The sequence below is a fragment of the Apiospora hydei genome (assembly GCF_038363865.1).
Source record: "Apiospora hydei strain CBS 114990 chromosome Unknown utg000004l_segment0_segment0, whole genome shotgun sequence".
Classification (NCBI taxonomy): domain Eukaryota; kingdom Fungi; phylum Ascomycota; class Sordariomycetes; order Amphisphaeriales; family Apiosporaceae; genus Apiospora; species Apiospora hydei.
In genome coordinates this window covers 7,157,998-7,182,178 of record NW_027117363.1, presented here as the reverse complement: position 1 = coordinate 7,182,178, position 24,181 = coordinate 7,157,998, and the positions used below count along the sequence as shown (strand labels likewise).

The 24,181-nt window shown below is 53.8% G+C and overlaps 8 protein-coding genes across 8 annotated transcripts; 1 reads left to right on the top strand and 7 right to left on the bottom strand.

Moving 5' to 3' along the window:
* Positions 1–458: 458 nt before the first annotated feature.
* On the bottom strand, positions 459–3,704 carry PG997_004783 (uncharacterized protein; the record flags this gene model as incomplete). Its single annotated transcript, XM_066809098.1, is given in 7 exon segments — positions 459–596; positions 680–1,315; positions 1,350–1,715; positions 1,727–2,131; positions 2,202–2,798; positions 2,893–3,322; positions 3,604–3,704. 7 exon segments carry the CDS (start codon positions 3,702–3,704, stop codon positions 459–461), a joined length of 2,673 nt encoding a protein of 890 aa, XP_066672716.1.
* A 1,874-nt stretch (positions 3,705–5,578) lies between these two features.
* PG997_004782 (uncharacterized protein) lies at positions 5,579–7,676 on the bottom strand (the record flags this gene model as incomplete). Its single annotated transcript, XM_066809097.1, has 2 exons — positions 5,579–7,540; positions 7,605–7,676. The coding sequence occupies 2 exons, from the start codon at positions 7,674–7,676 to the stop codon at positions 5,579–5,581; spliced, it is 2,034 nt and encodes a 677-aa protein (XP_066672715.1).
* A 650-nt stretch (positions 7,677–8,326) lies between these two features.
* PG997_004781 (uncharacterized protein) lies at positions 8,327–8,953 on the bottom strand (the record flags this gene model as incomplete). The annotated part of the gene is made up of 2 exons (XM_066809096.1): positions 8,327–8,770; positions 8,852–8,953. 2 exons carry the CDS (start codon positions 8,951–8,953, stop codon positions 8,327–8,329), a joined length of 546 nt encoding a protein of 181 aa, XP_066672714.1.
* Positions 8,954–10,447: 1,494 nt separating this feature from the next.
* On the bottom strand, positions 10,448–12,173 carry PG997_004780 (pyridoxal phosphate-dependent transferase; the record flags this gene model as incomplete). The annotated part of the gene is made up of 2 exons (XM_066809095.1): positions 10,448–10,870; positions 11,061–12,173. 2 exons carry the CDS (start codon positions 12,171–12,173, stop codon positions 10,448–10,450), a joined length of 1,536 nt encoding a protein of 511 aa, XP_066672713.1.
* Positions 12,174–15,406: 3,233 nt separating this feature from the next.
* Positions 15,407–16,230, bottom strand: PG997_004779 (uncharacterized protein; the record flags this gene model as incomplete). The annotated part of the gene is made up of 5 exons (XM_066809094.1): positions 15,407–15,804; positions 15,871–15,883; positions 15,942–15,975; positions 16,071–16,145; positions 16,202–16,230. The coding sequence occupies 5 exons, from the start codon at positions 16,228–16,230 to the stop codon at positions 15,407–15,409; spliced, it is 549 nt and encodes a 182-aa protein (XP_066672712.1).
* A 623-nt stretch (positions 16,231–16,853) lies between these two features.
* PG997_004778 (mitochondrial 37S ribosomal protein bS18m) lies at positions 16,854–17,504 on the top strand (the record flags this gene model as incomplete). The annotated part of the gene is made up of 2 exons (XM_066809093.1): positions 16,854–17,228; positions 17,277–17,504. The coding sequence occupies 2 exons, from the start codon at positions 16,854–16,856 to the stop codon at positions 17,502–17,504; spliced, it is 603 nt and encodes a 200-aa protein (XP_066672711.1).
* A 361-nt stretch (positions 17,505–17,865) lies between these two features.
* Positions 17,866–20,321, bottom strand: PG997_004777 (Complex I intermediate-associated protein 84; the record flags this gene model as incomplete). The annotated part of the gene is made up of 4 exons (XM_066809092.1): positions 17,866–17,998; positions 18,060–18,961; positions 19,033–19,722; positions 19,761–20,321. 4 exons carry the CDS (start codon positions 20,319–20,321, stop codon positions 17,866–17,868), a joined length of 2,286 nt encoding a protein of 761 aa, XP_066672710.1.
* Positions 20,322–22,484: 2,163 nt separating this feature from the next.
* Positions 22,485–24,110, bottom strand: PG997_004776 (uncharacterized protein; the record flags this gene model as incomplete). The annotated part of the gene is made up of 1 exon (XM_066809091.1): positions 22,485–24,110. The coding sequence occupies one exon, from the start codon at positions 24,108–24,110 to the stop codon at positions 22,485–22,487; it is 1,626 nt and encodes a 541-aa protein (XP_066672709.1).
* Between the last annotated feature and the right edge of the window lie 71 nt (positions 24,111–24,181).

The window sequence follows — 24,181 nt, the reverse complement described above, 5'->3', positions numbered from 1 at the left end:
ATTCCTCCCATACGTCTTGCGCATGAGTGGCTATTTATTCCCTTTTCCGTTTTTAATGTACACTTAACGAGTCACGAAACGAATTTCATTAAATGTCATGACATCTTTACGTATAAAGCATCCACAAACGTACACTTTGCATTGCCTGCCTGCATCTAATGAATCCCACCGTAGCCCAGAATGTACTAATGGTATTTTCACGTCAACCGTGAACCTGCATTCTATACCTCTATTATGGACCTCGCCTGTTTTTTTCGTCCAGGCATTTTTCTTTCAGACCTCGCAAGTCAAAGGTCGTCCATCATCACAGCAGCATCGCCCTTCCTCCAACTACCTCTTCTACCTTCTTAGGCACTCGTCTCCCTCCATACTATCAGGCAAAAAATGAACACCCCCAAGCCTAGGGGTCTGTGCTACGGCTAGCTATTCCCTTCACTAACACGACAACCCACTCTGACTTACTGCATCACAGGCGCTTCGGCTCCGCCTCCCCCATCAATCAAGCCCATCCACAACAACGAGTTTGGGTCATTATACCCCTGGATGCTGAACGCGCCCGTGTGGGGATCCTGGGGGAACAGCATCGTCATGGTATCCTGTGAATGGTTCAGTCAGTCAGTCATGTTCGGTCATTCCCAGTACGTTTGACTCAAGAGCTAGCTGGGCTTGGCTTGCTTACCCAGTCGATAGTATCCATAATACTACCCCCGACGGTAGTGGTTGGCAATGCTGTTCCGGCTAGCGGTGCCCCGGCAGCAGCTGCTGCAGCCGCTGCTGCGTTGCTGCCCTCGACGCCACCCATCGCGTTCAGAGTCTGGGCGTGTCCCACGCTCGAGGTGTCGCTGCTCCCGGGACTCTCGTGGTTCGGCGGGAGGCTGTAGAGGACCTGCCCGTCCGAGACACCGGCGAACTCCATGGGCGGCTGTGGCTGAGGCGGCGGCGGCGGTTGGTGGTGCATCGGAACCGCCCCGGCGTGCTGTGGTTGTGGCACTGGCGGGGTATGGCGATCTGCCACTTCCGCCTTCGGTCCGTTGCTGCCGTGCAGGAATAGCGATGAGACTGACGCTGCATGCTGCTGCTGCTGCTGTGGCGGCTGCGCTTGTTGTATTTGTTGTTGCTGTCGTGTCTGGTGGTATCCCGCTGTTGTTGCTGCTGCTGCAAAGGGGGTGGAGGTAGAGGGCTGCTTCGCCGTCCCCGCGACGACGTTCTGGGCCAGGGCCGCGCGCGCCGTGTTGGTGGGACCGCGCATCTTGCGCAGGCGCATGTAGACGGCGGTCTTGCCCTGGATCTCGGAGAGGAGGTGGACGCCCTTGGCCTCGGGGGGGCAGGCGGCGGTCGAGGCCGAAGACGTAGTCGAGGCAGGTCCAGATGCGGTCGGCGTCGCGGGACCCGGGGCGGTAGTAGACCTCGGTGGCGAGCAGCAGGGCGATCTGGTACTGGAAGTAGGCGCCGAGGTACCAGGCCCAGGGCCGGAAGAGGGGGTTGGTCTCGAGCTGGATGGCGTGTTCGACGATGACGATCCCGGAGCTCACGAGCAGCGAGCTCAGCTGGGCCGGCATCGGGTGCGCCGCGTTGGAGTGGTACGGGTGCAGCACCATGGCGTGCAGCCGGTAGGTCAGCAGCGACATGACACACTTGGCGTACCGCTGCGCCGGTTGCGCCACGTCGAGCAGGTGGTCGTACTTCTCCGACATGCGGCGCCGGAAGTTCTCGATCTTGAGAGCACGTCGGTCAGGGAGATCTTGCGGACCTCGAGCCGCCGGCGGTCGAGCCAGATGATGCGCATCATCTCGTTGATCTCGAAGCGGATCAGGGCCAGCGTGTTGGTGGTCCAGTGGTCCGCCGGCTCGGGCGGCACGACGGCGTGGGTGAGCTGGTCCTCGTTGCAGTTCACTGGCAGCTTCGTGTCGTAGTCTTCACGCCGTATCACTGGCTTCGGCCCCTGCGCCTCGCAGGTCCTTATGTCGAGAAAGCACAGCTGATGCCAGACCAGACGACGCACATGTGTCTCCAGGGGCGTCAAGCCGTAGGCCTCACCGTCGCGGTGCAGGCCCATACACTCGGCCATCCGCACAGCTGCGCCTACAAGTACCGAATGTGCTCTCGAGACTTCTGCTCGGCATAACGGCAGCTTTTCCCCCATGTTAGCGACCCCCTGGCGCCAGATAACAGGTACTTCTGACTTGGTGTCATATACTCACCATGTATATGATGAAGGCCTGCATCGTTTCCATCTTGGTAGTCCGCAGGAAATTGGCCTTGCTCAACGCCGTCTCGGTCCCCATCTTGAGACTATGTACCCAGTTCTCCTTCGCGAAGCCGCCCAGCTCGCGCACAGCGTCGTTCTCGTCCATGGCGACGGCGCCGCTGAACAGAGCCGCGAATACGATCGCCTGGGTCGAAGCGCGCGGCTCGAAATAGCCTTCGTTAACCACGTTCCAGAAGGCGGCGTATGTTTCCTCCAAAGACGCGCGCTGCGCGCACGTCGCTATCGGGTGGACCGATAGGAAGTACTGCCGGAGGAAGCGGTCCGCATACTCCCTGCAGGGCAGGAAGGTGCTGAGCGAGGGCTGCTCTATAACCTGGCTGAAGAACAAGCCGCTCGTCGGGGCGATGTATTGAGCTCCGGGCCGCAAGAAGTCGGGCATGGAGATATCTGATGCCCCGCCATCCGACATGCTGTCCAGGCCCGTAGGCGGACCCAGGGCCGGAGACGGCCCACTCGGCAACGGGACCCCAAAGGGCGATCGTGGAGTTCCGCCGTGGGAGCGGTACTGCCCCGACAGACCGGCCGATATCTACGAACAGGCATCATGAGTTAGCGAAACCAGACTTGACATGACACGACACATATAAAGAGATCGCAAAGGCCGATGGCGGCATCTCATTCACCTCTTCCGAAATGCGCGGTCTCGACAGCCCGCCTATCCTCTCGGTGATGCGCATCCTCCCGATCTGGATGCCCAGGTCGATCATATCGTCGGCCCCGTCGGCATCGTCCTCATAGGTCAGGTCCAAGGCGGCGAGCGGGGTCGACTCGAGGTAGCGCTCCTCGTCGGCGTCCTCGTCGCCGATCTCGTCGGCCAGGATGCGCTGGCCGAGGGCGTGCCTCTGCGTGGTGGCGGCGGCGGACTTGGCGACGTCCCGCTCGAGCTGGCGCTCCAGGGACCCCTGCTTCTCCTTGATCTCGGCGAGGCGCAACTGGCTTGCTTCGTCGAGCCGCGGCCCGATGTAGAGACAATCGCGCCCCGCCTTGAGGCAGTTGACGCACGACGGCGACGTCTTGCTGCATTTCAGTTTGCGTTTACGGCATTCCAGACAGCTTTATTATTATCCGGCCTCTTTCATTCTGTGCCGTCGTAGTGGGAAATAATAACAGGGGGGACAACAAGAAAGCCCCAAGTAGTGCATGTAGTCTTCTTTGTTGAGCTGCTGCTGATTATTTCCCACTACGACGTACACGAAATGAAATTGGCGGTATGTGTTAGTGAGTCGTGGCCAACAGTGTCTGACTGGGGCGTGCTACGAAGAAAAAGCAAGCAAGAGCACGGAAGGAGAACAGCCGAGAAGAAGAAGACGCCAGGCTGAAACCAGAAAGCTTACCTGTTGATCATACGATTCCGGCGGCGGATGGGCTTGAGACCTGCCGGTGCTTTCGGATTGGGCCCGGCCTCGGCTTCGGAGCCTAGACCGGCCTGTTCCATAATTGAATGGGCTTGGAAAGGGCTGCTGCGGGGTGGAATCGAAACACTTTCTGGAGTGGAGGGGGGGCGCTGTGGTGCGGGTGGTGAGATCGCTCTCTCTCTCTCGCTCTCTCTCGCGCTCTCTACCTGTCTGCCGCCACTCTCTGCCTCGCTGCTGCCTCGGTCGGGTTCTCGGCTCCCTGTGGCCTGGAAGCCCGGTATCTGCGCCGATTGCTTGGCCTTCTTCCTCTCCTTTCGCTCTCGCTCGCTCGCTCTCTCCTGCTGGCGCGCTGGCTTGCTGGTTGGGGGTGCATCCAAGCTCTCATAGGCTCGTTCATTTCGTGGGGAAGAGCATTCTACTAACCCCCCATGCTCAAGCTAGATTGCCTCCTTGTAACCGGATTGCTGGGAAACGGCAGGTCTCCAATTTATTTGCAGGTCCAGGCCGTTGGGATTCGAGAATGGGTTGTCGCAGGGCGCTACTACCTGAGATACGGACGTAAAGTCACGATTAGGTGTGGCGGGCCATCTGCAAGATTCGGCGGGGATCTCTTTTATATTCTGGCGACTCCCTTGTCCTTCTTTTCCCCTCTCCCAGAGCGCCTGGGTGGCCGATTCCAAGCCGCAAGATACCTAGATTAAGCGAAGCCCAAATGGCGTCCAGTCACTTGTTGGAGAGGCTTTGGCTTCCCTGGATTGACCCTTTCGCCTTCTTTTGTTTTATTTAGGGGGCTAGTCGTTTTTACTCCAAGGATGTTTGCCGTTGGTTCTCTAAACAGAGGTGGCCGTGGCTACGTCTAGGTCAAGCTAACCCATGGGTCTGCAGTTTGCTTGTTTCCTGGACATGTAGGAAGGGTAGTACAGCACTTTCCTAGGCGGGAAGTTCGGCCAATTTCCCACCTGCCTGCCTGCTAGCAGCAGCCTCGACACGGGGGAAATCCATCCCTCACTTGTTCCCAGCACCAAGTAACGTCTGGCGAAGTAGATAGCTGGGAGCACAGAAGGAACGTAAGGAGTTGTCACCAGTGTTAGTCTTGGTTTGGTGGCATCCAATGCCCACCCTAGATGGGGTCCCGTCCTTTCCACCTGCAGCCTGCCCTTGCTTGTTGATCGCAAATCAGAGGATTGACAATGCAGTCAGTCAGTCTGGGTGGGCGATCGCCTGGCTCGGCATCACGTTTCTGTCCGCTAAGTCGGGCCTTCCGGACATAGGCTGGCAGTCGGCGCTCAATGGGGTCGGTGCCAGTAAAGGAGGCGTCGTCCTCTAGTGAAGATGCATTGTGTGGCGCCTGGGTTTGGGGAGCGTCACAAGAACCGAAAGAGTGGCTCCAAAGAAACTGTGGTGCCTCATCGAGATAAGGTAAGCTGGCAACAGCCAGCAATCGAGACATCTGAGAGGCTGACTGATCCTGGGTACCCAAAAGGGTCGACAGATCCAGATCCGATGCTCGTGTCACCAAGCACAAAGGACGTAAGGTAGTCCACCCAAAGCAAGCACCCAAGCCGACTCGTCCAATCACACCCCATGAAACCCCGTCTCTAGCGAAGCCGCTTGCTATTCAGCCAACCATCGAAGAGCTAGAGCGCTCCAGTCTGCCGTGTAGTCATCTTTGCATTTGTTGGTATCTTAAAACGTGTTATGTACAATGAGACCTCCAATCGAGGCGCAGCCAGTTAGTCAGACTTTTCTATTCTACCATGTGAGAAAATGCTGGATTTGGCATGAAAGAATTCCGAAACCCTTGAACATTGGGTACATCTTGGAATGTAGACGGTCATTCAAGCGCTGAAAAAGATTCTAGATGTTGATTCGGTATGGAATTGCGACCTGCTTTATTGTTGGCTTGCTCATTCAATGACGATGCTTCCCTCGTCGTGGTCGTCACCCCTAAGCGCTATTTACCTCCATCGGGCGATCGGGACTCAGACAGGACTCTGCTTCGCCATTGGACAAGCTCCGAATGAGCCGCGCGCGTCTCTTGTAGACCGCGTTCCTTGAACATCACCCTGAAGAACCACCGCAGGCGAGTTGCCCGCCCTGGCCTTCTCTTGACTAGATCTTTCGTGATGATGACCCAGAGCGCTTGCAGGCCTTTCGCCGATACCATAGACCCATTCGATCTGATGTAATTTACGCATTCCTGGACTAATCGAAGAGCCGTTCGGTCAGGGAGGTTATCAGCGCCTGCAAAAGCAACCGCGGCTGCTTCGGCCTTCTGTACCTCTTTGATCATGAGATGTCTTTCATTTTTGTCGTATCTGGCTCTTGAGGTCAGAGGGTACGACCGTCTGGTTCGCCGCTTCCGGAACAGTCTGAGCGCGGTGATGAGGCGTTTGTGTACCAGAGAATTGCTTTTCATCATCATACTGAGAATGTCCGTGGCAAATTTAGTCCGCCAGAACTTTTTGGACGCGAACCTACTCTCGCAGTATCGGAAATATACTTTCAAGGCCAAAGGTGAGTGCCCAAGCCCAAGAGCAAGCTTGGCCAGAGGGGTTACCTCATTCTTCACCAATTGCGTGACGCCTCGAAGCAAGTGAAGAATATCCTGCTGGCGGCCCAGCCTGAGCAGAAACGTGCACAGCATTTTGATATATCGCGGCTGGCTTGTACGCCAGCAGACAGAGCTTAGTCGGGAAAAGCATCTAGAATCTCGTGTGCTTATGAGTGAGCTGTACATCATCGGTACGTTCTGGGGTGAATAGCAGCTATTCAATCTTCCCAAAAATATCCGCGCGATTTGCTTCGATGTCAAGGGCTCAGTCGCGAGTCCTGCCTCTAACAAAACGCAGGCGTTGGCAAGGGCCTCGTCGTCAAGGTTGCGCAGTCTTGCTAGAACCTGAAGCCAGCAAAAGCGCATTGCAGTGAAATTGGCCGAGTGAGCACTTTCCGCAAGATCCAGTAATATTTCCTCCAATATATGACGATGCTCCGTGAGCCCGAGATCCTGGATAATGCCTGCCAGTTTATTGATTTGTTTCTCGTGCGTCCGATGCGTTCCCCGAGCCATTGCGATTAAGGAGTTGCTCAGATTTGCGCGAATGACGACACTCAGTGATCCAATGTCGTCGCTGGGAATCTGGGACATCAGTCTGGCAAATGTGCGCAGACTGTTGAATCGGAGCTGCGACGCCTCTTGCAGCAGCATCGACCAAACATTGCCAACAAAGGGCAAGTTGCCTGATCTGGCGCGCAAAGCTTCCAGCCCATCAATCGATGCCCCGATCAACTGCACCTTCAAGCGATCAAACACTTTCGCCTCTTGTTGGATATCCAAGCCAAGAGCTGAGCGAGCCAACCCATCTGACATGGAAGGGACCAGAGAACAAAGCGCTTGCACAGATATATGGCCCTCTGATAGACCATCTCGCAGTGTGTCGCAGAACGAAGAGAAGTTGGGGCATATCGTCAATTTTCGATCGAAAGAGGCATCTTGAATCAAGGCACTGAAGCTCTGTTCCACCAAGCTCGTCGCGTCTATGTCAGAGCCAAGCGTTGGTGTGTGCAACGCGCCCAAAGTGGGATCGGCCATGGTAATGGGAGTTGCATCCCGTAGGACCTCTGACGAGGTCGATGTAGAGCGTTCGTGCACGCTCTGGCCCCGTGCAGTGTTCTGAGGGGACAGCCATGCTAAGACAGCCTTCCATAGATTCCTGTCAGCCTGGGCAACCTGACGATTGTGGCGCGCTGTAGGTGGTTTCCATTGCCATTGCGTCAAGTCGGGGAGGTTCTCCAGGTCCCACAGAGGGGCTGAACCGTGAGCATGACCGAAAGTCAGCTCGCCCATTTGCCTCTTGTTCTGTCGTTTCCGGCTCTCTAACGGCCCGGGCACGGGAGGAGCCATGGCGTCGAAAGGCTATTCGGGAAGCCGACCAGTATCGTTCGTACGCTAATGATAGGGCGCTCTCGGGTATCCATACACAGTCATGCTGGCCTAGCAGACGGCGATTGATGGCTCTGCAGCATGTCGACGAGGACTGCGGAAGAGACATGGGGTATGGGGAGGACCCCGTGGTTGGGGCGGCAGACGGGACAGCACTCCACGTCAGTAATGTAGAATCCTCGTTTTAGGCGACAGTATCATCTCAAAGAGACGGTCGCTACGGAATGGATCTATTCCGCAGCATCAGAAGAAGAAAAAACGGACGTATAAACAGCCAATGAAGGATCCCACTACCGGCAAAATCTCAATTGGCATCGAGTATTGAAGAAGCTTGGAAGCTCTACCGAAGCTTTGACCAACCAACCCGAATTGTGGCTGGATTTGCTCCCCACGTCGAATTTTTTGTGGCTGACGCAAGCTTGGTGAACATGGAAGTACGTCTGGACGACTTCAACTTGAAGGATGTCTACAATTCAATATTCACCTGCAATCCTGGCATGACAACATATATGCGACAGTATTTAGAGTATATCACAGTCGATTTCACCAAGTTACCAGCAATTACAAAATCAATAATAACTGCACAACGTCACTACAGATACGGATTACGGATTACGGGGTATGTGAGTTGGTTGTGTAAGAGCAGTCAATTCAGCTGCTATTTACTTGCTATCGATGCGCGTCGTCAATCATAGGGTATCATAAAGTGCTCCATCCTTGCGTCATCCATTCCCGCTCCAACATTGAAGAGTCGAAGATTTACTTGCGAGCTTCAGCCTCGGCTTCCGCCTTCTTGTCGATGTTGGCCTCGAAACCTCGCTGGTTGACCTTGCCAGAGTCGTGCTGCTTCTGGTACTCAGCAGCAGCGCCCTCGTTGCCAAGCATGCTATTGATTCCCTGGCCAACGGTGCCGCCGACACGGTCCTTGACGCCCTCGTAGCCTTGGGTGAGGATGCCCTTGGCCTCTTGGCCTTGGCCCTCCTTATTCATCTCGCGGCCCTGCTGCTTCAAGCTCTCGCTGCCAGTGAGGTTGCCAACAAACTCCTTGGCACTACCACCGGTCTGCTTCATGTTGCCAGTCATCTGGTCCTGGTTGTCCTTGGCGATGCCAGAGGAGGTGATGGCGCCGCCAGGTACCTTGACCGAGGCCTTGGATGCGTCATGCTCCAGGTCAGCCTGGTCCTTCTTGGCTTGGCCCACGTTCTTGATAGAGAGTCAGTCAGAAAAAGTGCAATCAATGACACATCAGGCGGGTAAGAACAGCAGAGGGAAGTATCAACCAACCTTGTCACTGGTGTTGCCAGTCACGGTGCCGAATGCGTCCTGCACGGCGCCAGTGGCCTTCTCGAGGTACGAGTTGCCGGTGGAAGCGTTGTTGGCAGACATGTTGATGGTGTTGAGTGTATTGGTTGACGTGTGTTCAAAAGGTGAAATGATATGTTTGAGACGTTGGCAAGAAGGTTGATGATTGTTGGTGTGGGATGTTTGGTTGTGAAGATTGATGGGAGTGGGAGACTGGGAGATGGATCAGAGAATTGGCGGGCCTTTTATCGCCAGGCCGTCTGCGAGCCTGAAAGAAGGCGACCTGCGACTTACGTCAAAGGCAAGCTGGAAGCAGGCAGGCACCATCATGGCAGACTCTGGAATTCTGTGTGATTCAACATGGCAGTTTCCCCGGATCTCGATCGATTAGTCGTGTAAGTGTGAGTCGCCTTGTCCGGGTTTCTGCTCCGGGGGAAGCGGCATGACATCATATGGTGGGGTTGCAGCAAAAACAGCCGCCTCTTTGTCTCCTTCGATGATACAATCTGTCAAACAAAGCCGCCCAAAGCTTGGTATGGAGTTCAGTTCATGCCTGTCCCCAAGGGCCAATTACGCGTACGTCAATGTATTACGGCAAGCAGTGGTGGGTGGGTTGGTATCAATCTTGGTAAGTACCTGATACTTTGCCTGCAGCAAATGATGCCCTGGCACCCTGCGCCTTACTGGTACGCACGTGTGATACTGCGTAGGCACCTACTTCCACCACCTTCAGCTACCACCTACATACATACAGACCTACATGTAGTTCATGCACGCACGCATGGCCAATATCCGGGCCACTCCAGAAAGTGACAGCTACCAGACGAGTGGCAGCCAGGTACATGTAACCAGCCAGCCTCGGGCCTGAAGCTAAAACATTCGATGCACGGCATGGTTCTCACCAGACCTTCCTGCCCGCATGTCGCGCTTAGGCCGCGAGGCTGCCTTGCATTCAAACAGTAGTAGCACTCGAAGGGTTTTCAGGCTGTAGTTGTCCATGCAGGAGCTGAGAACCCCTGACCTAGGTAATTTTGAGGTAGGTTTGATGGTGGGTGGGAACATTCAAGACAACAGACTGCACGTACATACTGGACGTAGCTTCCTGCTCTCATTTTGACTTCGCAATTCGAAACGGTGCATTGCACAAGGTGTCACTCACATGATGGAGACGGCTGGCTTCAATGTGATGTTCAGAAAGCACCTATTGCTAAGGCGCGGCTTGTTTTGACTGTATTGTACATGAGTATGGTATCAATGACGTAATATCTGTGTCTCGTAGCTCCCTACGAGAAATCTGCATCACAGCTCTCTTCCGTGTGATCGCTTGCGTGGTTGTTCCTGGCCCCAGTACTGAAACTCCAAAGTCCAAAAGCGAGAGATGTGTGTGATTGCAACCTGGCCAGTTGCACTCGTCCAATGTACAAAGAGTCCGCTGCCCCCTAATCCGAGCAGACTCTGTAATCCAATGAGATTGTGAACGTGATGACTTCCATCCCAGAAGTCCCCTGACTACGCTCCCTTGGCCGATCCGTCTCAGCGTAGAAGGCCGAGCATGTAAATAAAACGCATTATCATAGTTTAGTGTTGACTCCATTCAATCGTGTTCAGGTCAATACCCTCTTGCACCAATTCCCACAAGGGACTGAGTTCCCGCAAGAATGTGACACGCTCCTGCACAGCCTTCAGGACATAATCAATTTCTGCCTCGGTCGTAAACCGACCGATACCAAATCGAATGCTGCTGTGGGCACTTTCGTCGCTGTTGCCCAACGCACGTAGAACGTAGCTGGGCTCTAAGGATGCTGATGTGCACGCGCTACCAGACGACAAGGCAATGTCCTTCAGTGCCATCAATAGCGACTCGCCTTCGACGTACGCAAAGGAAACGTTGACGCATCCAGGGTAGAAGTGGTCCGGCGATCCGTTTTGTGTGGTGTGCTCCAAGGACAGGAGACCCTTCAACAGACGATCAGAGAGGTACTTGATCCTTTTGGAGTCATACTATACCAAAACAAGTCAGTATCTCGAAGTATACAACCATTAAACAATAAGAGGTAGCAAGAGTATGCAAATCAGACGCGTGTACTGTGTATCAACAAACGGATTCCGGTCAAGGAATTCAGAAAGCCATGCATGGAGTAGTTCATCATAGGAAGAAAAAGAGCGAAAATAAAAGGGAGTTGAAACGTACCGCTAATTCCTCTTTGGCGATGCGACAGGCCTCGCCAAAGCCAACCACCAGAGGTGGTGCTAACGTACCACTGCGAAGTCCTCGCTCTTGGCCACCTCCGCTGATGATGGGTTCCAATCTTACTCTTGGGCGTCTGCGCACATAGCAAGCGCCAATGCCCTTGGGGCCGTAGATTTTGTGTGATGAGATAGACATCAAGTCGATGTTCATTTTGTTCACGTCCAGAGACATCTTGCCGACGGCCTGGGCGGCGTCAGTGTGGAAGAAGACCTTCTTCGACCGGCAAAGCTTGCCAATCTCCTCGAGAGGCTGGATCACACCGATTTCGTTATTGACAGCCATGATACTGACAAGGGCAGTCTCTGGGCGAATGGCAGCTTCGAGAGCTTGGAGGTCAACCAAGCCATCGTTCCGCACTGGTAGATATGTGACTTCGAAGCCATCATCTTGAAGATGGCGGCAACTGTCGAGAACACATTTGTGCTCGGTTTGAGTTGTGATGATATGCTTCTTCTTGCCCGATCTGCCAAAGAATCTCGCCACGCCCTTGATGCTCATATTGTTGCTCTCAGTGGCACCACTGGTGAATATTATTTCTTTGGGGTCTGCGCCAATGAGGTTGGCGATGTGTTCACGGGCTTCCTCGACAGCCTTCTCACTCTCCCATCCGTATGCGTGGGTGCGGGAATGGGGGTTGCCGTAGACGCCAACGAAGAAGGGCAACATCGCATCCAGCACTCGCGGGTCTACAGGTGTTGTCGCTTGCATGTCGAGGTAGATGGGTCGCTGCCCCTCTTCCATCAGACTGGCCTCCTTCAGGACCTCGGCCATGGGACTGACTGAGGCATTAGCGGGAGTACCAGCTCCAGGCATTACCATCTGGCCCTTGTCGTTCATGAAGTCTTTCTTGTCCAGCTTGATAGCTGTCTCGATGTTGACCTGCGCATGATCTCGTTTGCTCTCCGAGACATAGCTTCTCCGCGAAGCTCGGACCGGAGCTGTCGCTACAGCTCTTGCTACTGTGGGGAGAGCGCGCGAGGTGGTGGAGGTAAGACATGGCTTGAGGCCCAGGCGCGAGGCCTGCCTCAAGGCAGATGAAGCTGCGTTGACCATAATCACGCTTGAGTGGTATTAAATGGGGTGTGAAGAAAAGAAGAAAAGGGTGGGAAATGGTGGTGGGAGAGAGTTCAGGAGCTCCCAGGTCGAACTGGAAGTTCGGCGGCGAATTGATAAATTCGCCAATGATGCAGCCAACGTAGAAAAAGACTGGACGGAGCCGAGCTTCCCACCTATCGAGCTCGGTGATAAGCCCTCGGGTCGGATAATGTATAGTGCGAGTGGGTTGGCTCCGAGCTCCCAGCAGCCCCTCCGATTGGCCAAATCCACGCCAGGCAACTGCCATCAACCTTTTACCTACAAGCCCATCTCGACAATAAAAAAGCCGGTTTATAATCACTTGGTACAGAATGTCATTACAGAGTGGTAGGCAATTGTATTGGAGAACCACACTGTGTACTACTACGACCTCAGAGTCTAGACTGTCCATTCCCCGTTGCCCTCTAGGTGGATTGTATGTCGGATTTCCAAGATAGAGTTGGCTACGAACCGATTGTTACTCCACCAGGAGTTCACGAACTGCCCTGGGAGAACGCCAGGACATATGCGATGAAATGGGAGACAGGAAAGGGGTGATGCAGGGCTGCCCCCAGAATCCGAGGCTACATGACGTCGCGACTAATCTGCGGAAACAAGGACGACCAGCTGGATTCAGCTGCGTGTCGTCCAAGAACGGGCTCGGCACCAACATCACACTATCTGGAAGATCTACGTTTCTTGAATGGCGAGGCCCGCTCTAGCGGGAGTGATATACTTTGCATCAAGAGTACGTCCCAACTCATGATAAGGCACACTGCATAAGTCCAAAGATGGGAGTCGAGAGAAACATAAGATTATATTCGAGTAATGATCGCCTATTCCAGAATCTGAATGGGGGCCTGGTCCTGCGGGCTTCACCTCACCTCCCCAAACGAGATGAAGCTCGAAGGACCAGATCTCCTTTCAGAGTCAGGATCAGTAGCACGTAGCGACGGAGTCCCCACCCCTTTTTGCTGTGTATTTGGTTGATCTGTGACTTGACAACGTCGCGGAGTGCACCAAAAGGAAAACGAAAAAAAAAAAAAAAAAAATAGAACCCGGTGTGGTCTACTCTTTTCGGAAGTCGACAAAGACTCGCCCCAACCTGGTGGTGCCAACATGTCCTGCTGTCGCATGTTCTTGTCCCGTGTTCGCCTATACTGCTCTTGCGGATGCGGATCGCGCTCAGGTGTTGGCACCACCAGGTTGGGGTGAGTCTCTGTCTACTTCCAAAAAGAGTAGACCACCCCGGGTCCGCGCAGTAAACCTGATTCTCCCCCATAACCTCGGGAACTCAAGAATTGTGATGTTCGTGTTTATGTGTTGTATGTATGTTCGGTTAACCAGCTTCAAGTCCAGTGTATGTAAGGCAGCCCAGTCAGCGACATTTGCAAGACTCGCGTAAGTGCCGTTCCATGTTGTCCGGCCTTGCCTTTATTTTCGCGTCACATTTAGGGCAGGACAAAGTCTTCTTCTCATGTACGCTGGTTTTATGTCGTCTCAAGTCTTTCAATCTGGCGAAACTCTTTCCGCACTGCGAGTGTTCACAATGGTACGGCCTCCTGTGGCTTGATCTGTGATTGCTTCAATCAATGTCAGTAACACGACGGAGAATTTGATCCAGGTAAGTATGGCTTACCTCAGCTTATGCCTGGTGTCAAAACACTGCTGGCATACATCACAGGTGAACTTGGACATCTTGGGATACACGTTGCCGGCACATTGCGGTTTTGGAAGTATAGTACGTTTTCCAAATTCCGAGAATCTTGTCTCAGTGCTGCTTGGTTTCAAAGGCTCGGATGGCTTGAGTGGTGGGATGTCGAGCTCTTGGGGTATCTCATTGGTGAGATAGCAGCCTGGCACCGTCTGGGTGTCTTGAAATTGGTGTGGCAAGTAGCTGGGGGCCAGGAATTGAGCCGTCTCGAAAGGAAATGGCCATTCCTGTCCTTGAAGGAATAAGGCTGGTAGTTGGATATTGGAAGTCCCGAAGTCTGATTCAAATGTAAGTACTGCGTTTTCGAGGTGGGAAAACGTCATGCAATGCGTAGCCTACCATGATCATATGAACCGCCGTCCCATCCCCAGTGGTCGAAAGACACCAACTGATCCGAGCCTTCATTGAACTCTGGGACAAAGAAGTGGGGAGTCGCATCTGCGCCGTTGAAGAAGTCACGTAGACCATTCACACAGCCCCCAGAGTCCTGGTGAGAAGCTTCAGACCTGGCATCTACTTGATCACTGCTACATTGTCTCTGAATGAAGGTTGAGGGAGGATCCTCGTTGTCCCCCTCGGAGGCTTTTGTTGTGATGTGTGGTTGGATTAGCCCCTGAGAAGGCGATGCCCCCTTTTAGGGGCCCCTTTGGGTCACTCCTGTAAATCGATGCCGTCAGTGAGTGGCCGAGAGTTCTCAATACGCATACAGGGTGGCTTACCTAGTCTGTAAAATGATTGTGAGTAAAAGTTTGATGATGTACGAGGGGACAAGAAAAAGTTGTGCGAATTGATGGATGAAGGATCCTTAAGTAGATGGACCGAAAGCTGCCCTGCTCGATGTCAATTATTGAAGCTAGCCAATGATAGTATTCAAAATTGGAACATACCAAAACTCCATGATCTACTTGAGGCCCGGACGCTAGCTGCAAGACAATTGGTGCAATTGATGGGCATACTGCATAATATGATATCAGCCACCTGCTACTGCTATTGGAGAAGTCCATGCAGGTGCATGAGGCCCGTACAGAGCCTGCCCGTCATTCGAAGGCATCGAATGGTTGCCTTTTATTAAAACTGTGTGTTTTCCGAATGCAACGAGGCCCGTACACTGAGAATTTTCCGCAGTGTGGCGATGTCATCTAATTCCGATTATCAGTGTCCAGTGAGCCAGAAAAAGGCGCGAGGACTAAAATGACATGGCATGGAGAAACGGTGGCCAAGCTGCTTGAAAGAGAGAGGACTATTATTGACATACCTCGAAAGGTTCAAGGTTTTGCCTACGTACAAGTCAGATAGTGCGAATGAGCTCACAACTTTGTTCAAGATCTTTCTGGGCATATTTCTATTAAGCCCAGCAACTGAGATTCCCACCAATAACAAAGATAGTCACATTACTGACAGAACCTTATGAACTCCTGAACGCCCAGCCATGCAATTCCCTTCTAGTCTGACCACCAAGCAAAACGTGCAAAGACCCGCCCAGCGTAGACGGGGGCGTCTACAGCAGCTCGAAGTCGTCCAGGCGGTCCTTGTACTTCATGACGTGCCGCTTGATCTTGCTGCCCTCGGCCCAGGTGATGAAGTCCTCCATGGACCTGTTGACGAGGTACGCCGGGTCCGTGACGACCTCGGTGCCCACGCGCACGTGGCCCTGCTCGATCAGCTTGATAGCGCCGGAGATGGTCTCCGACATCTTGAGCCGCTGCATCACGACGGGCAGTCGTCTCCTGGCGAACGCGCTGACGGTGATCTTCTCCACCGAGGACATCTTCGAGGTCTGCGCGAGGACGCCCATGTCGTAGAGCTTCTCGAGCAGGAGGTCCTCGTGCTTCCTGCGGAAAGCCGACTCCGGGTTGAGCTGCGAGAGCTTGTGCGCATATTGGCGTATGGAACCACCTTGAATGCCTCGAGGTTAGCCATGGCCGTCTTCCGCCACATTTGTGTCAGATTGTGGTCGCTTACAGAGACGGTTATACTATAGCATAAAGTATTAGTTATGTGCGCTCACTATACTTCAGGAGAGATGGTCTTACCTTATGGTAGTCTTCTACCTTCTGGATCGAATATCTGATAAGACCGATTTAGCTGCTGCAGCAGGATCTGGACACGGCTGGTCCAGGGAATTGAAGTCGCCGTGTCCAACATGCAGGTGAAGTTCATACCTTCGGATGACCTCATGGTCTCTGTGGTTGTTGTCGCTTTTGTAGGTGATGAAATCAACCTTTTTGAGGAGCTTCCTGTTTAAGGGATCAGTACATTGCTACTCCAGATTGAATACACGGATACCACTTACTGCTCGTGATGCTTGAGCTTGCGGACCATCTTGAAGGACTTCTAGTGAGCCCGTAGCGTTCGCTATGAGAAATCCTTGGGTTAAAAACGAGTGGGAAAGACGAATTGCTTAAAGATGGGAAACTGGGTGCATTCACGATGCCGCCAATGCTTCTCTACAACGCGCCAAAAGTTCTTGTCGCAAGGCGGCCTTCTTTCCGCCATCTCGAATTATTTTTGGCCCCACTACCCGATAACGCCTCTCCGATAACCTTAAATTGCGGTACCGGATTAATTGATCCAGGCTCACTCCGTCCCAAGGTACCGCCCAAAATTCCCAATTGCCTGGCATCGCTGCCCGTACAGTCCAAATTGCGAATAGCTTCAAGCCCGGAATCGACCAGGCAGGAGTTCAATTGACCCCAGCCCAAGATGCCGCCCCGCATACCCTTTCTCAGCGCTTTCAAGCAGCCCGCCTCCTCGACTTTCTTCAGGAGCCAAGCTTGCCAATTCTCCCAGCAGGCACCCCCTCCAAGCTAGTACGTCTCGTTCCCATGTACATGCATGCATACGTATACGCAAGTAGAAAGAATGCAACAAGAAGCACAGATAAACTAACCCGCCTTGTGACCCTCCCCAGTCCGCCAAAATGTCCCCTCCTCCCCGCCTCCTCAATGCTGAACCTCGACTCCTCGAACTCCAAGCGCGGCGGCATGGACGCCACCGAGGGCGTCTCCGACATTTTCACGAAGTTCACCGCGAAGCACCGGACGCAGACCCCCGAGGGCGAGCGCAGGGTTCAGGTCCTCGGCGATCTCAAGGGCAAGAACATCAGCGAGGACTACATGCGCCAGATGCCGCGCCGGTGGCGCGAGGGCGAGCTCTACGCGCCCCACGACCTCAGCGAGGTCGAGGCCGCCAAGTGGCGCAAGATGACGAACGTCCAGCGCGACCAGGTGGACATGTTGGGACTGCGACCGCTGGACATGTACTCGGTAGGGCTTCCCCCTCAGCCCCTTTTCGCCCATCTGCTGCGCCAGGATTCGCCCGTACAGAGTTTGCGGCATATGTCCAGCTGACTAACATTTTCGACATAGAACTTCTCAGTGGTTTCAGAGTATATGACACCTCATGGCCGTATCCGAAAGCGGATACAGACTGGCCTTACGCCCAAGAATCAGCGCAAGATCGCCAAGATGGTGAGGCGCTCCGTTGCTCTGGGTATTCACCCCAGTGTACATCGCCACCCAGAGCTACTGATGCGGAGCGGGCACATGACGCCGCAGCAAAGTCAAGCAATAGGCAAATGGGGCCACTTCGTTTAACGAGAAAAAAGGCATCAGGCAGATGGTTGTAATTGTGGAAATGGTACTAAACCGGAGGAGTCCCCGTTATACTGATCCTATCGTGTGTAAACTATTCTGTACAACAGTTGCTGAGATGGCATATACCATCAGATATCAACGTCGTCACGCGTGATGTGTAAGCATATACAAGAAAGCATCAAGAGACAAAAAGGCACACGAGGGGTGGGTAGGCACATTTGGCCACACACAATTCTACTATTATACAGTAAAATCCACCCCCGATCTCATTTTGTACAAACAGAAGTATGTGATGTACATTTGATTATGTGTACGGCAAGCCCGCATTATGCTTTCCAGGGTCGTGAAATTTGGAATCTCATCAGTCCTTCGGCATCGCGCTTCCTCCTCGTCTTCTCAGGCTGCTCCAGACGTGGGGGAATTGTTCCTTGGCCCACGCCTCAAAGTCTCCCTTCAGGTCGTCATTACCCAGGGCATTGTATACCACAGCGAGTCTACAGGCGCTTTTGTTAGTATATGCTATAGCTGCGCTATCGGCGGGTGGGGAAGACTTACGTTGTTGGTTGGGGCCGTTGGTGGACTTCGGTCTCCATGTTCTCCAGCAGCTCCTTTGCCTGCTCCAGCTGACTGTGAGCGCCCAAAACACCGGCGTACGCAGTATAGACGTTGGCCGGAATCTCGATCTCCATTTTGCGAACCTTGTCCCACAAGGACTGCGCCGCCTCGACTCCGAAGGGCGAGAACTCGTACGCCCTAAACACAATCTCTAAAGACTGGTAGGATGGTCCCTCCTGTGACCTGCTGATCTCTTTCCAGTAGTCCAAAGCCCTGTCGACGTCCTCGCAGGCGGTATACGCAATCATCAGAGCATTGTAGACTGCAGTCGTGAGATGGATGGTGGTATCCATCTTGAGCATGTTGTGCACCATTCTCAGACTCTCGGCATCGGGACACCGACCAAGGCCTTCTAAGCATCGTACATATGTCTCGGCTTTAGGCCGGAAATTGGGGTTGCTATGCTGCCTCATGTGGCCAAAGACCTGGCAAGCCATATCGGGCCGCCTTCGGTCATAGAAGGCATCCATGATTAGGACTCGGCTTTCCAATATCACATCTGGGAAAAACTGGCGGATCAGGGCGTATGCATCCCAGACCCGAGCGGTGCTGTTTGACTTGACCATGCAGTAGTCCACAAAGGCCTGACAAATGCTTTGTCGCTCTTGGAGATTCAAGTGTATAGTATGCAGTGATAGCGTGTCAATCACCTCATATTGTTCGTCATTTTTCAGGAAAGCCATGCATATCGAAACAACAGTCTCTGGTTCAAGAGTGACATGTTGTTCTTCGAGAAAGCTGGTGATTTCGAGTATGCTCTCGTGTCTTGGCGACAGATCCACACACAGCGCACGTATTAACCTGTTGAGGGCTGGCCAGTCATCCTTGTCGCTTTTGAAATTCTGAAGCGACCTGTAAGAGGTGAATGCGCCATCCAGGTCATTAGCGGTAACTCTGTAGTCAATCTGCTGACTATAGAACTGCCGGTCTGGTTCCAGACCCAATTTCGAGACAAGCGACGTAAGTCGTTCGGCGAGATAGACATCCCCTTTTCGATGCCCGCTTCGATGAGCGCATTCATGATCTTCATGTTGGGCGCAATCTTGTACTTTTCATATTGCACCTTGAACATTTGTTCAATATACTCGGGGCCCTTTCCCATCAGCAGTACAGCGAACTGGTAGAGAAGCGTGAGAGCTGATTCCACGTGATTCGGGTTCTCCAGCGAATCGATGCTGTTGGCCATGCCCTGATACACAGACATCGCCCAGTCGATCTCGTTGTTTCGAATAGCGCACCTCAAGGCGTCAGAATACGTGAGCTGCCTCGGGGGGTCCTTGGGTTCGATTGGTTTCTCAAAGGCCGCCATCATTCTTGCGACGTCATTTCGCTGCGCATAGAACCTCGTGACGACCTCATGGACGCTTTGCGTGTATGTGATGCCGGCCTCTTCCCTCATGGTCTCGATGAATGCCAGCATATCCTCTTCTTGATCTTCACGAGCCAAGCCGCGGAGAACCGGTGTCCAGAGTCCTTTGATGCGACCCATGTCGATATCCGAAGCTCGGCTCAGCTGCGGCCATTGTTCCAACAGAATGTCCCTGGCTTCTATCGCATGTCCGTTCTGGGCCAGTGTCCGGAGCAAGGGGATCATATCAAATAGCTGCAGGGCTTCAGAGCTCAGGTTCTTCTCCGCGGTACTCGCTCCCCCGTCGTTGGGGGAGAGCCCATCTGTTTTCGAATCTCATGGTAAATGGCTTTGGAGAAGGCCACAGCAGCAGTTGGGTCGTCTTTGGAAGGCAGGATGAGAAGGGTATCTCTGGCAGTCCTCAGGTCGGCGACAGTCAGGGAGCCGCCTTTCTCGGATGTGGATGGTAACAGAAGGTGTCGGAAGACTTTCTGCGCCGCTTGGATTTGGAACGAGTTCACCGGACGGCCGTTGAACCTTTTGTATTTGAAAAACTCGCGGAAGCCCTTCAACAGCTCTTCCCTCGGGGGCGGACGGAGGCTTTCCTTGTCGTGGGAGCCAAACTGTAACAGAGCTTCGTAGCCGGGCTCGACGTCGGGGGCCTTGAGGGTTCGCGGGGCTTTTTGAAAGAAGTCCAGGAAGGTCCTCCGTTGCTGGGATAGCCTGGTGGACCGCTTTCCTACCGGGTATCGACTCGTGGACGGTCTCGGGAGGGACTGGAGGGGGCACCGAGGGAGCGCGGCCTGGTGAACCAGTAGGCGTCGCAAGACATGGCGGGTCAATTGCGACCGCATAATGGGTGTTTAGCTATGTACAAAGCCGACTACATTACATTATTAGAACTCGTGTGGCATTATTGAGGAACTAGCGGTTGTTGAAGGACTTGCCTGGGCATGATTGAAGCTCAATTGCGATCAAGATAGGCTCATATTGCCACATCGAACACAGCTTGGGGTTTCTGTTCTACGACTGTTCGGGCGATTAAAAAATATTGGAGCTCCAATCAATTGATTCTAGCTGGCTTCTGGGGGGTACCTTACCTGAGCAGCGCAATTGAAATTGAAATGGGGGCAGGTCGGCAGCACGTCCAGTTGACATCAGTAGAAGCTACTACGAAAAGCGCGTCATTGCTTGGAGGGCCACCACTACTGCCAGCTGGTTGGAATGCAACCCCACCTGTCAAATATAACGATATTCGTAACTCTTCATTCGTATAGTCGCTCGTTAAGCCGACTATAGACAGTAACCTAGTGTGCGATGACTGTCCGTATGGGGGATAAGTACAGGCTTAGATTTGGGTAGATGCATGGCCGCTTATAAAGAGCTTCATGGGTGCAGTTCATGGCGTCCTCGCTCTCTTGTGTCTCTACAGGCAATTGTTATCCCACACGGCATGCCGGCAATATCTGTAAACCCGGCCCTGTCGACACTCGCAGAGGGCGAGTATAGCACCTGAGTGGTCATGTACAGATCCCATCAATATCGTTCGCCTCCATACTCAGGTCAACCAACCAAGGGAACAGGCTTCGCGTCTGCAAGGAAACAGCTGACCAGAACAATGGCTATTATTGGATGCATAGCTCTGGGGCTATATAGACGGACGAGCTAGACGTCTGGTCCCATCCTGCGGCTCCTTGAACCCTTTGAACCCAAAAGGGCTGATGGCAGGCTCCTCGATGATAGTGACGAGTATGAGCGACAACATCAGCAAAGCCTACCACCATATGCCGCCGGTCTACAACATGGGCGGCCCACCTCATCTACCTCAAGTGCACCAAGTATGGACTGATCGGGGTAGTCAACAACACGAGCTGGGTAATGCATGCTATATAGGTAGGTGGTCACTAAGACCCAACGACAACGACCTGGCCTGTGATGTTTCTAAGAATATCTCATATAACCGTAGCTGTCATGAGTAATTAGTACGAACCCTCTTCGCCACTACCCTTCGGCCGCCGGCCGACCGTTCATGTCAGCACCGAAAGTGTAATACATATAAGCATCTCTATGCGATTTCCGATTGGATCGTTACCTAGGATGCCACCATATTAAGGGAGCTGCCAAGGTCGTCGGGCCACGATATACCGGGCGCCACCCGGTAGTGGCGGCATTGGCAAAACCTACGTGCTCGGCGATCGCAAAGTGACAAAGGGCTGAGCGCCTCAAGTTGCTCAAGTTGGAAGCCTGCTTAGCTGCCGAAAAGGGCGAAAAGGGGCATTGATTGCACTTGGCGCCAACGGCGATCTCACGTCAAGCATTTACCCTCGAAACAAACATCCGTCGTTTCGCATTGACAGCATGCATGGTTCCGGACTGCCCGCTCACGCTGATCACATGCCGACAGCCGACTTTTGATTGAATTTCATGATCCTGATGAATGGTAAATTGATCGGTATCGATTTTGTCTTGGGCTATAGAACTATCGAATTCCAGGACTGTCCGCCTCCTCCGCAGAGAGATCCCCAAGTCGTAACCCCAATTGAAATGCTGGCCCAATTTTGTCCCAGCCTGTAAACACCATGCGCCAATGGTATGTATAGTATGGCATAGAAAAGTATAGTATAGTATATAGTATAGTACGTCTCTTGAGGGGCACTCCGTCTCCCTCCTACCATGAACCCCATATGGATCAATCTCATCTGATTCCGTCCATGCCCCGTACCAAGGTGGAGAGAATGGAGAGTGGATTTCTCCCCAAGAAGCACTTGTGCTGTGCCGTACGCTAAGCTATGACGAGAACGTCTTCGCGGCTGTTATTGTACACAGGTGTAATCAACATCCTCCGCTAATTCGCGAGACAAAGAAAATAAACAAATATGGCTACCCCCTAAACGCCAATATGCAGTGCCGTATAGTCCTCAAGACAGCGAAAATATGGTGCTGAGTGATGGTCTATATGCAGAATAAAACAAAACATACGCAAAAGCACTCGGATGTGCCTTTTTTTTCCTTCTCACTCAATGCTGCTCAGCCGTAATCGACACCCGCGTCTCGAGCCATCTGGTAAAGCGCACAATGGGCGCGTCGACGGCACGGGCAAAGATATCGGCCGCCCAGAATACGGTGGGGATGTTGATGGCCGCGGCCAGAATGGCGCCGCTTCGGAACGCGGCCTCGGTGTCGGCGCCCGTGACCGATGTCCAGGCCCAACGCTGCACGCGATAGCCCAGCGTGTGCGTGACGGGGCCGTGCATAAGGTAGATGGCGAAGCTGAGGCGGCCGAGATACTGCACAGGACCCGTAGTAAACACGCGTTGCCACAAGGGCGCCCGCGCGACGCAGAACACGAAGAGCGCCCCGCCCACCATCTGCCAGAACCGGTACCGGTCCGAGAAGTACTCGGGAATAAGCGCACCGAGCGTCTCCCAGCCGGGCACGCCGTCGGGGCCCGCGTCGGGCTCGGACATGAGGTAGAGCGCCGGCACCGAGAGCAGCACGTATGCCAGGCCCTGGGCCTTGCGGCATTTGCACGGTCGTGACGATGACGACGATTCCTTCTCTTCAAAGGGCAGGAGCGACGCAGGTGCCGAACCGGCAGAGGAAGAGGCAGGCCCGGCGTTGCTGTGGGCGCCACGGATGATGTCGAGTTCGGCGAGGACCGTGCCCACGAGGAACAGAAGAGGCTCCCAGCGGTCGTTATGGAGCATGAACCACATCAGGATGGCTATACATGCGAACCGGGCACCTGTCCGCAAACGTGCGAGGCCGATCAAAGCCAAGAATAGTACCATGGAGCAGCGATACTCGACGGGAATGGTCCAGAGGTGGACGTCGTAGCCTGTGCTGCCGCCGAACTTCTCCCAGCCCCAGAAGTGGAGGAAGTTGAACATTTCGCCGGCCCAGTGGAGGAACTGCTCACTGAAGGTGTCCTGGAGGATCGGGTGGTGCTCGGCCACGTTGCGGACATAGTTACTGTCGTAGGCGAAGTCGCGCGTCCCTTCATACGCGCCTAGTTGCAGGAGGCAGACAACCATGAAGGTCGAGGCCGCCGTGGGGAGGAACAGACGGAAGCCGCGGCGGAAGATGAAGGACGCTATGGTGTTGAGCAGGCCTTCGAACGAGCGGCCACGGATCTGCTTGAGCGGCTTCAGGGACAGTGCGTAGCCCGAGATGATGAAGAAGATGCAGACCATGGATGGCCCACTGAACAGCAGCCGCACGAAAGGCAGCTTCCAGAAGTGGTAGTTGGCGTCATTGTGGCCCCAGCCCTCGGCAATGACGAACGATGTGTAGAAGTAGTGGCAGAAGAAGACGAACAACGCTGCCAGCCCGCGCATTCCATCCAAGTACGCCGTCGGTCCGAGTTTGTCGCCACCTCGTAACCGCTCACGGCTGTTCCGGCTGGGGTGTAGGAAGCTCGGCAGTAGGAAGATGGCCGACCGTATCACCACCGATGTCAGCGCCGATATCCGAAAGGCCTTGCCGTACGACTTGGCTGTCGAGAGCCATTGTTGGGCCGGGAATCTCTGATCCAGATCCATCCTCCCGCTCTCGCTTTCCACATCGGACATCGACCGCTCCTCGATCAAGAGAAGCTTCTCCTCGTGGGAGAGGGTCCATTTTGATGCTGCGTACCCGTTCATTGTCCTGCAATGGAAAGAGTCAGGGGTTCGAAGGGGTGTATACGAAAAAGGAGATGGTCACCTGCCACAAC